Raw genomic sequence first — 12,057 nt, 5'->3', positions numbered from 1 at the left:
TCCAGATGTTTTCGCAAATAATGGCTATGGCGTTGGCTGTTTATGGAATGTCTAGTCTGTTGAATATTTCTATTCCCCAATTGATTCTGGATCCTCCAGATTTTTCTTGAATGTAATTGTAAAATTATATATATTTTTTTTTTTTGAATTGGATAACGCAATTATTATTTGCTTCTCCTTGAGATGCTAGATCTCATTTTATTTTATTTTATTTTTTTTACAGGGTCTCTAAAAGAGGGGTTGGTTTACCTTTTTTTTTTTTTTTTTTTTTTTTTTATGGGATAAAAATTATATATTTTTTTTTTTTTTGGAATGGGATAACGCAATTTTTTTTTGCTTCTCCTTGAAATGCTAAACCCCATTTTATTTTTTTTTTTTTTTTTACAGGGGCTTTTTGATTAAAACATTTTTTTTGGCCAAACTTTTTTTTAAATCTTTTTTTATTTTATCGCCGGGTTCGGGAATGAAGTTTAAGACGTATTTGAATTGTTTTTTTTTTAAATGAGTTTTATCCCCAAATTTGCTTATTTTTTGTAGGCCATTGGGTTGCCTAATATTTGGGGGGGTGGTTGGGAATTTCCATTTAATTTCCTTCCATCCTTTTTAATTTTCCTTAAAAAGTTAAAAATTTGGAAATTTTTTAATTAACTTGGTTCCCCGGGTTTTTTTTTTTTTTTTTTTTTTTTTTTTTTTTTTTTTTTTTTTTTTTTTTTNTAAGTCTTTTTTATATGAAAAATGAAATAATCAAAAAAAGAGATTGTTGTTGTTGTTTGTTTTTTTCGATCTGATTATTTTTTGCTTTTTTTTTGAAAATTTTGCTACGCAAAATTCTCAAAACGAAACAAATAATAAATTACAATAAAGTAAAAAGATGGCTTTTTAAAATAGTTTATTTATTTATTTATTTGTTTTTTAAGTCTTTTTTATATGAAAAATGAAATAATCAAAAAAAGAGATTGTTGTTGTTGTTTGTTTTTTTCGATCTGATTATTTTTTGCTTTTTTTTTGAAAATTTTGCTACGCAAAATTCTCAAAACGAAACAAATAATAAATTACAATAAAGTAAAAAGATGGCTTTTTAAAATAGTTTATTTATTTATTTATTTGTTTTTTAAGTCTTTTTTATATGAAAAATGAAATAATCAAAAAAAGAGATTGTTGTTGTTGTTTGTTTTTTTCGATCTGATTATTTTTTGCTTTTTTTTTGAAAATTTTGCTACGCAAAATTCTCAAAACGAAACAAATAATAAATTACAATAAAGTAAAAAGATGGCTTTTTAAAATAGTTTATTTATTTATTTATTTGTTTTTTAAGTCTTTTTTATATGAAAAATGAAATAATCAAAAAAAGAGATTGTTGTTGTTGTTTGTTTTTTTCGATCTCATTTCACAGAAGTTTCTATACGACTTTCATTTCATTTTCATCAAAGGGGATGTAGCTCAGATGGTAGAGCGCTCGCTTAGCATGCGAGAGGTAAAGGGATCGATACCCTTCTTCTCCATTTTTTATGTAAATTTTATAGTTATAATTTATAAATTTTAGGTATGTGGAATATACAACTACGGAAAAAAAAACCGCACCGCGATCAAGAGGATACAAGATACACGTGAAAAGTAATTCATCCTTTTCTATCCTTAATCTCGGTCAATTTTAACCAATCTTTCAAAAAAAATCACCAATCCACCACGATCTACAGATCTAATTTACCAAATCGCCGATTCAAAGGAATCCCATCGAGATGAATTCCTACGCAGACGCGGCTAAAATGGCCAACCCCTCCACCCATATGGACGAGGCATCAGAGAACTTCATTAAGGAATTCTCCACAAAAACAGCAGAGATAAAGGAGACCTACCCCAAATTATCAATAGGCCTCAAAGACATCTCCAAATACTGCGAGACCATATTGAACATGACTGCTCTCTCAACCTACGAGAAAAACAACGGATTCTACCCAATTACACTCGAATTCCCCAAAATGGATCTCATGGGGTTAGAAGAAATGAGAAAAACACTCTCAAACTACGATATCCCAATCGACAAGATATACATAGGCAAAGGAACTAGAAAAACGATCCACCTGATGATTAAAAACGAACAATCTCTCCTAAATATCATTAGAGATAGAAGCAAATTGGGAACCTTCATCACCTCCAGTAGAGACTACCACGTCCTCACAGGAAGAGTAAGAATTCCAAGAGAAAAGGCAGGAATAGTGGATGCCCTCATCAAAACTGCCTTTGCAGAAGAAATACCCTATGCAATATACCATACTATATACTCCACCGACCACCTCCTAGTATTCGGTCTAATAGAATGCAAAATAGGCGATCAAATGAAATCTGGCCAACACAATACAGAAATCGCCAACTTTACCATCAGAACGGCCACCAAAACCTACTCCTCACAAAAGAAAAATAAGAAAGTAGAGTCAAACAACACGGAAGAACCATTAGAAGATGAGATGACAGATGATCCTCCCAACATCCAAAACAGGATAGCAATCAAATCCTCTCAACCAAAACCACAACAACAAACAAACAACCCAGCAAACAATAAGTCTGATAAACAATCAACCCAAGAGAAAAGAGCCCAATCAAAAAAATCCTCTCAACCTCTTCCCCCCAAAAACCAAGCAGAATCTCAATCTGTCAAACCCACCACAACCACTACCACAACATCCAACGCCATCCAAAAAGACAATGCCAACAAAACGAGCACTAACATCCATTCATCCTCGGAAAACAGAGAGAAGACACCAAACATCCCTCCATCACATAAACGCAAGAACGAGGAAATCCACTCAAACAACGAGGTCACCCAACTCTCACCAACAATAAACAGAAGCAACCCTTACATCCCATCCACCCCTAAGACACCTGTCAATAAAGAAAGGAAAGGAATCATTGAGAGCTTCATAGAGAGTATCTACCCTTCACCATCCAAACCGCAGCTAAACGACTCCCAAGAGGAGATCGATATCATCTCATAATGGTAGTAATCGATCAAAATCAACCAATGGAATGTCAGAGGTTGGGGCACTGACACCTCCTTCAAAAACAAAACAGACTTTATCAAATCCCAATCCCCCCCAAACTCATTGGCACTAACCATAGTCAATGAACTCAACGCCGACGCAACACAAGCACACCAGCTATTTCCTGGCTCCATCATTAGCGCAACCAACAGAGGCAACGGAATAGGAATACTAAACCACAACAACCAAAACATAAAACTCTCACCAATATTCATAATAGAAGGTAGACTAATAATATCAGACATTCTAATAAAAGATACCACAACGAGAATCTTGGCCATATACGCCCCGGCCCAACCTGATAAAAGAAAAATACTAGCTTCAACACTAAACAAACACTTCAACAACCAATACCACAACCTAACGTCTAACCCTAAAAAAAACATCGACATCATAGCAGGCGACTTCAATTGTTTAGACTTCAATGACAATCACACATCAAATGATGACCAAGGCAACTTGACAACACAATCCCCAGATGAGATGGCCACAGTAATCGAAGCCATCAGAATTTCAAATAACCTAATGGATATGGACCAACTAAATAAAAGACCCACCTTCTCAAGAACGATACACAACACAAACAATAACCTCACAAGAATCTTGGAAAGGAGACTAGACAGAATATACCTTAACAATAGCATAATCAACTACAGCCAATTATACTTAAGGAACCTAATCCCCCCAAAAATTAATGACATACCTCTATCAGATCACAACTTCCTATCAACCACCTTCACTCTACCCAACATACAGATGAACAAGCGCAGATGGAGATTAAAAAAATCCTCAATCCTCTCAAGCATAATGCTTAAGAAAATAGACTTCCTACTTAACGATTATTCAAGGGAGCTGTCATCCAACCATAACTCTATTTCCTTCTCTCAACTCAACAGCTTACTAAACAAAATAAAACAACTATACACAGAATTTCAAAAACAAAATGACTACAACAATAAGGCAAACATCAAAAATCTAATCTCCCTACTAGAGACAGAATTTAAAGACCAAGCCTTCGCAACCCTTTCAGCAATAAATGAATCTAAAAAAAGAGAAGAACAACTTAAACAAGAATTGAACATGAACACTATTGCGAAGAACTTCACTCAAGTACATCTCCGCGAGAATCAAGAAAAGACACAATGATTTCACCATCAACGCAGTAAAAGATGCACAAGGTAGAACAATCAACAAACAGGAATTGATCGAAGAAGAATACGTAAAATATTACTCAAATCTTTATGACTACAAAGAAGATGACGCACCATCTCATTATGAAATGTTGGAAAATTGGACAGTGACCAGGGACTCAACATGGGACAACCTTGAAAATGAATTCACAACACAAGAGATCCTAGAAGTAATAAAACAATTGAACCCACACAAATCTCCAGGCCCAGATGGAATTCCAAACTTATTCTACATAACACACAAAGAAAAACTAGCTCCAATACTGGCCTCAGCATTCAACGACACTCTAAGAAATCCTCATCTAATTAGCAAAAATTACAAAGAAGGCCTCATTATCACGATACCTAAAAAGGGAGACCCCGAACTAATCAAAAACAGAAGACCAATTACACTGGCTAACTGTATATATAAAATCCACTCAAAACTAATAAACAATAGAATAATCCCAATACTAACGAAAGTGATCAACCACAATCAAAAAGGTTTCGTACCAGGCAGATTCATTATAGATAATATCATATCAATGAACGAATTAATCAACTATTGTAATGATAAAAGAATTAACGGAATAATTACACTATATGATTTCGAAAAAGCTTTTGACTCGATTTCACACGGTTCAATACTCAGATCACTACAACACATCAACATTCCAACCAATATAATCAACCTGATAATGAATCTACTCACCAAATCTGAAGCAAGAATTGAAATTAATGGTAGAACTACTATACCCTTTGAGATCAAAAGAGGAGTCAAACAAGGAGATCCACTATCACCCACCCTGTTCGTCCTTGTAATAGAGGCTTTAGCTAGAAAAATTTTACAAGATGACCGAATTACTGGCCTTCCTCTAAACAACAGCGACCACAGAGAGAAATTCCAAAGCTTTGCAGACGACTCGGCTTCAATGGTCCCAGACTCTCAACAACTTGAATTAGTACTACAACACTTCAATTCATTTTGCAAAGCCACTTCCTCAAAACTAAACATCGACAAATCTTCATCAATTCTTATAGGCAACCCAGACAATACCAACCAAAGAATACCAATATCTACAAATCCAGAAAGATACTTGGGATACTTCTTCACAGGCAAAGGGATAACAAGAAAAATACCAGAAATATTAAACACAATAAGATCATCCTTAGTACTATGGAAAACCACTGACTCAACAATCAAAACCAAAACCAACATCCTCAAAGCATTCGCACTCTCTAAATTAACCTACTATTCATATGTAGAGAACTTTAAGGAAGAGGAATTAAACCAAATCAATAAATTAGTCGAATGGTTTTTATCGGCACCAAACAACAAAAATGCTAGTGGATTTCAAGTTATTAATTTAATGAGAACCAAAAGAGCAAGATACCCACTAAAAGTAGGGGGCTGGAACATTTGGAATATAGAATTGAGACAACTGGCGCAGAAACTTTGGATCATAAACCAGTTCATCCTAGCACTAGAAACCAAACAAACAAACTCATCTCATCACAAAAGCTGGGAATATCAGATCCAAAAAAACAAATTCACATCCAGATACCTAAAAGAAAACTTAGATGAATGGAACAAAATAAGAATAAAAAAAGCAATCTTCAACAATAATCTCACATCCATAAAAAACGAAAATGGACAACCACTTTCACTGGCAGAATGGTATACCACAATTCAAGACCAAAATCCAACCATCCCTAAAACGGAATTCCAATCATCTCTAAACTTAAGAGGCTACAGCTATAATCAACTCTTCAACAACATACTGAAGATAAAAGACCCTAAAACAAGAGACACAATGTTTAGATTCCATGCCAGATGCCTTCCAATAAACTACCTTCACAACAAACAATGCCCACTCTGCAAAGAAGATATGAGCAAAGACCCATACGGTCACCTGTTCTTCTCATGCAAGAAAACAAAACAATTCATAAAAATAAATAAACTCAAAAATTTCATCTATATTACCACAGGCAAAGGTAAAAACTGGCACCATACAAGAATTAGGCAAAATAACAATTTCATTAATAGAATAACTCCAAAATTATCACCGACAGCCAAAAAAGATCAAGAAGTGAATGCAGATTACGCCAACCACAGATTCCACAAAGAATACTTTGAATGGAACTATAAAGCAATAGACTATGATCTAACCAGATCATTCGCATATAGAAACCTAATGGCCCTTATCCTCCACAACATTTGGATTTGGATTTGCAATCAAATATACAGTGAAGATCCTTTAACAGATGAATCACTATCATACAGCTCCCTTCTAAAGAAATGGCACAAATTGGCCACTCTAGAATACATCAAAAAAGCAAAAGATCTGAAAAACTTATCAGCAAAAGACCATAATAACTTCAAAGATCCTAAGATCCTTCTCACTTCAACGATCAAGCTAAGAAAAACAACAGCTAATTACTATTGTATTCCAGAATCATCTCTCCCAAATATTATATCTTTTGATCAATTCATATGATTAAAATAACCCTTCAGCTTAAATGATAAGCCTTTAAATAAATATTAAATAAAACTCGTATTAACACAGATGGACATATATCAATCTTGTTAATCCAATATTAAAAAAAAAAAAAAAAAAAAAAAAAAAAAAAAAAATACAACTACGACAAGTTGCTCAAAAGATTTGGAAAAAAAAACCGTACCGCGATCAAGAGGATACAAGATACACGTGAAAAGTAATTCATCCTTTTCTATCTTTAATCTCGGTCAATTTTAACCAATCTTTCAAAAAAAATCACCAATCCACCACGATCTACAGATCTAACATACCAAATCGCCGATTCAAAGGAATCCCATCGAGATGAATTCCTACGCAGACGCGGCTAAAATGGCCAACCCCTCCACCCATATGGACGAGGCATCGGAGAACTTCATTAAGGAATTCTCCACAAAAACAGCAGAGATAAAGGAGACCTACCCCAAACTATCAATAGGCCTCAAAGACATCTCCAAATACTGCGAGACCATATTGAACATGACTGCGCTCTCAACCTATGAGAAGAACAACGGATTCTACCCAATTACACTCGAATTCCCCAAAATGGATCTCAAGGGGTTAGAAGAAATGAGAAAAACACTCTCAAACTACGATATCCCATTCGACAAGATATACATAGGCAAAGGAACTAGAAAAATGATCCACCTGATGATTAAAAACGAACAATCTCTCCTAAATATCATTAGAGATAGAAGCAAATTGGGAACCTTCATCACCTCCAGTAGAGACTTCCACGTCCTCACAGGAAGAGTAAGAATTCCCAGAGAAAAGGCAGGAATAGTGGACGCCCTCATCAAAACTGCCTTTGCAGAAGAAATACCCTATGCAATATACAATACTATATACTCCACCGACCACCTCATAGTATTCGGTCTAATAGAATGCAAAATAGGCGATCAAATGAAATCTGGCCAACACATTACAGAAATCGCAAACTTTACCATCAGAACGGCCACCAAAACCTACTCCTCANCAAAGAAAAACAAGAAAGTAGAGAAGTCAAACAACACGGAAGAACCATTAGAAGATGAGATGACAGATGATCCTCCCAACATCCAAAACAGGATAGCAATCAAATCCTCTCAACCAAAACCACAACAACAAACAAACAACCCCCAGCAAACAATCAGTCTGAAAAACAATCACCCCCAAGAGAAAAAAGCCCAAGCAAAAAAGTCATCTCAACCTCTTCCCCCCAAAAACCCAGCAGAATCTCAATCTGTCAAACCCACCACAACCACTACCACAACATCCAACGCCATCCAAAAAGACAATGCCAACAAAACGAGCAATAACATCCATTCATCCTCGGAAAACAGAGAGAAGACACTAAACATCCCTCCATCACATAAACGCAAGAACGAGGAAATCCACTCAAACAATGAAGTCACCCAACTCTCACCAACAATAAATAGAAGCAACCCTTACATCCCATCCACCCCTAAGACACCTGTCAAAAAAGAAAGTAAAGGAATCATTGAGAGCTTCATAGAGAGTATCTACCCTTCACCATCCAAACCGCAGCTATACGACTCCCAAGAGGAGATCGATATCATCTCATAATGGTAGTAATCAAAATCAACCAATGGAATGTCAGAGGTTGGGGCACTGACACCTCCTTCAAAAACAAAACAGACTTTATCAAATCCCAATCCCCCCCAAACTCATTGGCACTAACCATAGTCAATGAACTCAACGCCGACGCAACACAAGCACACCAGCTATTCCCTGGCTCCATCATTAGCGCAACCAACAGAGGCAACGGAATAGGAATACTAAACCACAACAACCAAAACATAAAACTCTCACCAATATTCATAATAGAAGGTAGACTAATAATATCAGACATTCTAATAAAAGATACCACAACGAGAATCTTGGCCATATACGCCCCGGCCCAACCTGATAAAAGAAAAACACTAGCTTCAACACTAAACAAACACTTCAACAACCAATACCACAACCTAACGTCTAACCCTAATAAAAACATCGACATCATAGCAGGAGACTTCAACTGTTTAGACTTCAATGACAATCACACATCAAATGATGACCAAGGCAACTTGACAACACAATCCCCAGATGAGATGGCCACAGTAATCGAAGCCATCAGAATTTCAAATAACCTAATGGATATGGACCAACTAAATAAAAGACCCACCTTCTCAAGAACGATACACAACACAAACAATAACCTCACAAGAATCTTGGAAAGGAGACTAGACTGAATATACCTTAACAATAGCTTAATCAACTACAGCCAATTATACCTAAGGAACCTAATCCCCCCAAAAATTAACGACATACCTCTATCAGATCACAACTTCCTATCAACCACTTTCACTCTACCCAACATACAGATGAACAAGCGCAGATGGAGATTAAAAAAATCCTCAATCCTCTCAAGCATAATGCTTAAGAAAATAGACTTCCTACTTAACGATTATTCAAGGGAGCTGTCAGCCAACCATAACTCTATTTCCTTCTCTCAACTCAACAGCTTACTGAACAAAATAAAACAACTATACACCGAATTTCAAAAACAAAACGACTACAACAATAAGGCAAACATCAAAAATCTAATCTCCCTACTAGAGACAGAATTTAAAGACCAAGCCTTCGCAACCCTTTCAGCAATAAATGAATCTAAAAAAAGAGAAGAACAACTTAAACAAGAATTGAACAACTATTGCGAAGAAACCTCACTCAAGTACATCTCCGCGAGAATCAAGAAAAGACACAATGATTTCACCATCAACGCAGTAAAAGATGCACAAGGTAGAACAATTAACAAACAGGAATTGATCGAAGAAGAATACGTAAAATATTACTCAAATCTTTATGACTACAAAGAAGATGACCCACCATCTCATTACGAAATGTTGGAAAATTGGACAGTGACCAGGGACTCAACATGGGACAACCTTGAAAATGAATTCACCTCACAAGAGATCCTAGAAGTAATAAAACAACTGAACCCACACAAATCTCCAGGTCCAGATGGAATTCCAAACTTATTCTACATAACACACAAAGAAAAACTAGCTCCAATACTGGCCTCAGCATTCAACGACACTCTAAGAAATCCTCATCTAATTAGCAAAAATTACAAAGAAGGCCTCATTATCACGATACCTAAAAAGGGAGACCCCGAACTAATCAAAAACAGAAGACCAATTACACTGGCTAATTGTATATATAAAATCCACTCAAAGCTAATAAACAATAGAATAATCCCAATACTAACGAAAGTGATCAACCACAATCAAAAAGGTTTCGTACCAGGCAGATTCATTCTAGATAATATCATATCAATGAACGAATTAATCAACTATTGTAATGATAAAAGAATTAACGGAATAATTACACTATATGATTTCGAAAAAGCTTTTGACTCGATCTCACACGGTTCAATACTTAGATCACTACAACACATCAACATTCCAACCAATATAATCAACCTGATAATGAATCTACTCACCAAATCTGAAGCAAGAATTGAAATTAATGGTAGAACTACTATACCCTTTGAGATCAAAAGAGGAGTTAAACAAGGAGATCCACTATCACCCACCCTGTTCGTCCTTGTAATAGAGGCTTTAGCTAGAAAAATTTTACAAGATGACCGAATTACTGGCCTTCCTCTAAACAACAGCAACCACAGAGAGAAATTCCAAAGCTTTGCAGACGACTCGGCTTCAATGGTCCCAGACTCTCAACAACTTGAATTAGTACTACAACACTTCAATTCATTTTGCAAAGCCACTTCCTCAAAACTAAACATCGACAAATCTTCATCAATTCTTATAGGCAACCCAGACAATACCAACCAAAGAATTCCAATATCTACAAATCCAGAAAGATACTTGGGATACTTCTTCACAGGCAAAGGGATAACAAGAAAAATGCCAGAAATATTAAACACAATAAGATCATCCTTAGTACTATGGAAAACCACTGACTCAACAATCAAAACCAAAACCAACATCCTCAAAGCATTCGCACTCTCTAAATTAACCTACTATTCATATGTAGAGAACTTTAAGGAAGAGGAATTAAACCAAATCAATAAACTAGTCGAATGGTTTTTATCGGCACCAAACAACAAAAATGCTAGTGGATTTCAAGTTATTAATTTAATGAGAACCAAAAGAGCAAGATACCCACTAAAAGTAGGGGGCTGGAACATTTGGAATATAGAATTGAGACAACTGGCGCAGAAACTTTGGATCATAAACCAGTTCATCCTAGCACTAGAAACCAAACAAACAAACTCATCTCATCACAAAAGCTGGGAATATCAGATCCAAAAAAACAAATTCACATCCAGATACCTAAAAGAAAACTTAGACGAATGGAACAAAATAAGAATAAAAAAAGCAATCTTCAACAATAATCTCACATCCATAAAAAACGAAAATGGACAACCACTTTCACTGGCAGAATGGTATACCACAATTCAAGACCAAAATCCAACCATCCCTAAAACGGAATTCCAATCATCTCTAAACTTAAGAGGCTACAGCTATAATCAACTCTTCAACAACATACTGAAGATAAAAGACCCTAAAACAAGAGATACAATGTTTAGATTCCATGCCAGATGCCTTCCAATAAACTACCTTCACAACAAACAATGCCCACTCTGCAAAGAAGATATGAGCAAAGACCCATACGGTCACCTGTTCTTCTCATGCAAGAAAACAAAACAATTCATAAAAATAAATAAACTCAAAAATTTCATCTATATTACCACAGGCAAAGGTAAAAACTGGCACCATACAAGAATTAGGCAAAATAACAATTTCATTAGTAGAATAACTCCAAAATTATCACCGACAGCCAAAAAAGATCAAGAAGTGAATGCAGATTACGCCAACCACAGATTCCACAAAGAATACTTTGAATGGAACTATAAAGCAATAGACTATGATCTAACCAGATCATTCGCATATAGAAACCTAATGGCCCTTATCCTCCACAACATTTGGATTTGGATTTGCAATCAAATATACAGTGAAGATCCTTTAACAGATGAATCACTATCATACAGCTCCCTTCTAAAGAAATGGCACAAATTGGCCACTCTAGAATACATCAAAAAAGCAAAAGATCTGAAAAACTTATCAGCAAAAGACCATAATAACTTCAAAGATCCTAAGATCCTTCTCACTTCAACGATCAAGCTAAGAAAAACTACAGCTAATTACTATTGTATTCCAGAATCATCTCTCCCAAATATTATATCTTTTGATCAATTCATATGATTAAAATAACCCTTCAGCTTAAATGATAAGCCTTTAAATAAATATT

The 12,057-nt window shown here is 35.4% G+C and overlaps 4 protein-coding genes and 1 non-coding gene across 5 annotated transcripts; all 5 read left to right on the top strand.

Moving 5' to 3' along the window:
* Window positions 1–1,429: 1,429 nt before the first annotated feature.
* Window positions 1,430–1,502, top strand: tRNA-Ala-AGC-15. The gene has a single exon. It is a non-coding gene; the product is annotated as a tRNA-Ala (tRNA).
* Window positions 1,503–1,913: 411 nt separating this feature from the next.
* On the top strand, window positions 1,914–2,993 carry DDB_G0292376 (hypothetical protein; the record flags this gene model as incomplete). The annotated part of the gene is made up of 1 exon (XM_629723.1): window positions 1,914–2,993. One exon carries the CDS (start codon window positions 1,914–1,916, stop codon window positions 2,991–2,993), a length of 1,080 nt encoding a protein of 359 aa, XP_629725.1.
* A 528-nt stretch (window positions 2,994–3,521) lies between these two features.
* On the top strand, window positions 3,522–6,705 carry DDB_G0292338 (hypothetical protein; the record flags this gene model as incomplete). Its single annotated transcript, XM_629722.1, has 2 exons — window positions 3,522–4,148; window positions 4,237–6,705. The coding sequence occupies 2 exons, from the start codon at window positions 3,522–3,524 to the stop codon at window positions 6,703–6,705; spliced, it is 3,096 nt and encodes a 1,031-aa protein (XP_629724.1).
* A 516-nt stretch (window positions 6,706–7,221) lies between these two features.
* Window positions 7,222–8,307, top strand: DDB_G0292374 (hypothetical protein; the record flags this gene model as incomplete). The annotated part of the gene is made up of 1 exon (XM_629721.1): window positions 7,222–8,307. The coding sequence occupies one exon, from the start codon at window positions 7,222–7,224 to the stop codon at window positions 8,305–8,307; it is 1,086 nt and encodes a 361-aa protein (XP_629723.1).
* An 848-nt stretch (window positions 8,308–9,155) lies between these two features.
* On the top strand, window positions 9,156–12,011 carry DDB_G0292372 (hypothetical protein; the record flags this gene model as incomplete). The annotated part of the gene is made up of 1 exon (XM_629720.1): window positions 9,156–12,011. One exon carries the CDS (start codon window positions 9,156–9,158, stop codon window positions 12,009–12,011), a length of 2,856 nt encoding a protein of 951 aa, XP_629722.1.
* Window positions 12,012–12,057: the final 46 nt, after the last annotated feature.

Source organism: Dictyostelium discoideum, assembly GCF_000004695.1.
Source record: "Dictyostelium discoideum AX4 chromosome 6 chromosome, whole genome shotgun sequence".
NCBI classification, from domain to species: domain Eukaryota; phylum Evosea; class Eumycetozoa; order Dictyosteliales; family Dictyosteliaceae; genus Dictyostelium; species Dictyostelium discoideum.
The sequence above is the reverse complement of the archived record's forward strand: the minus strand, read 5'-3'. Positions and strand labels throughout refer to the sequence as shown.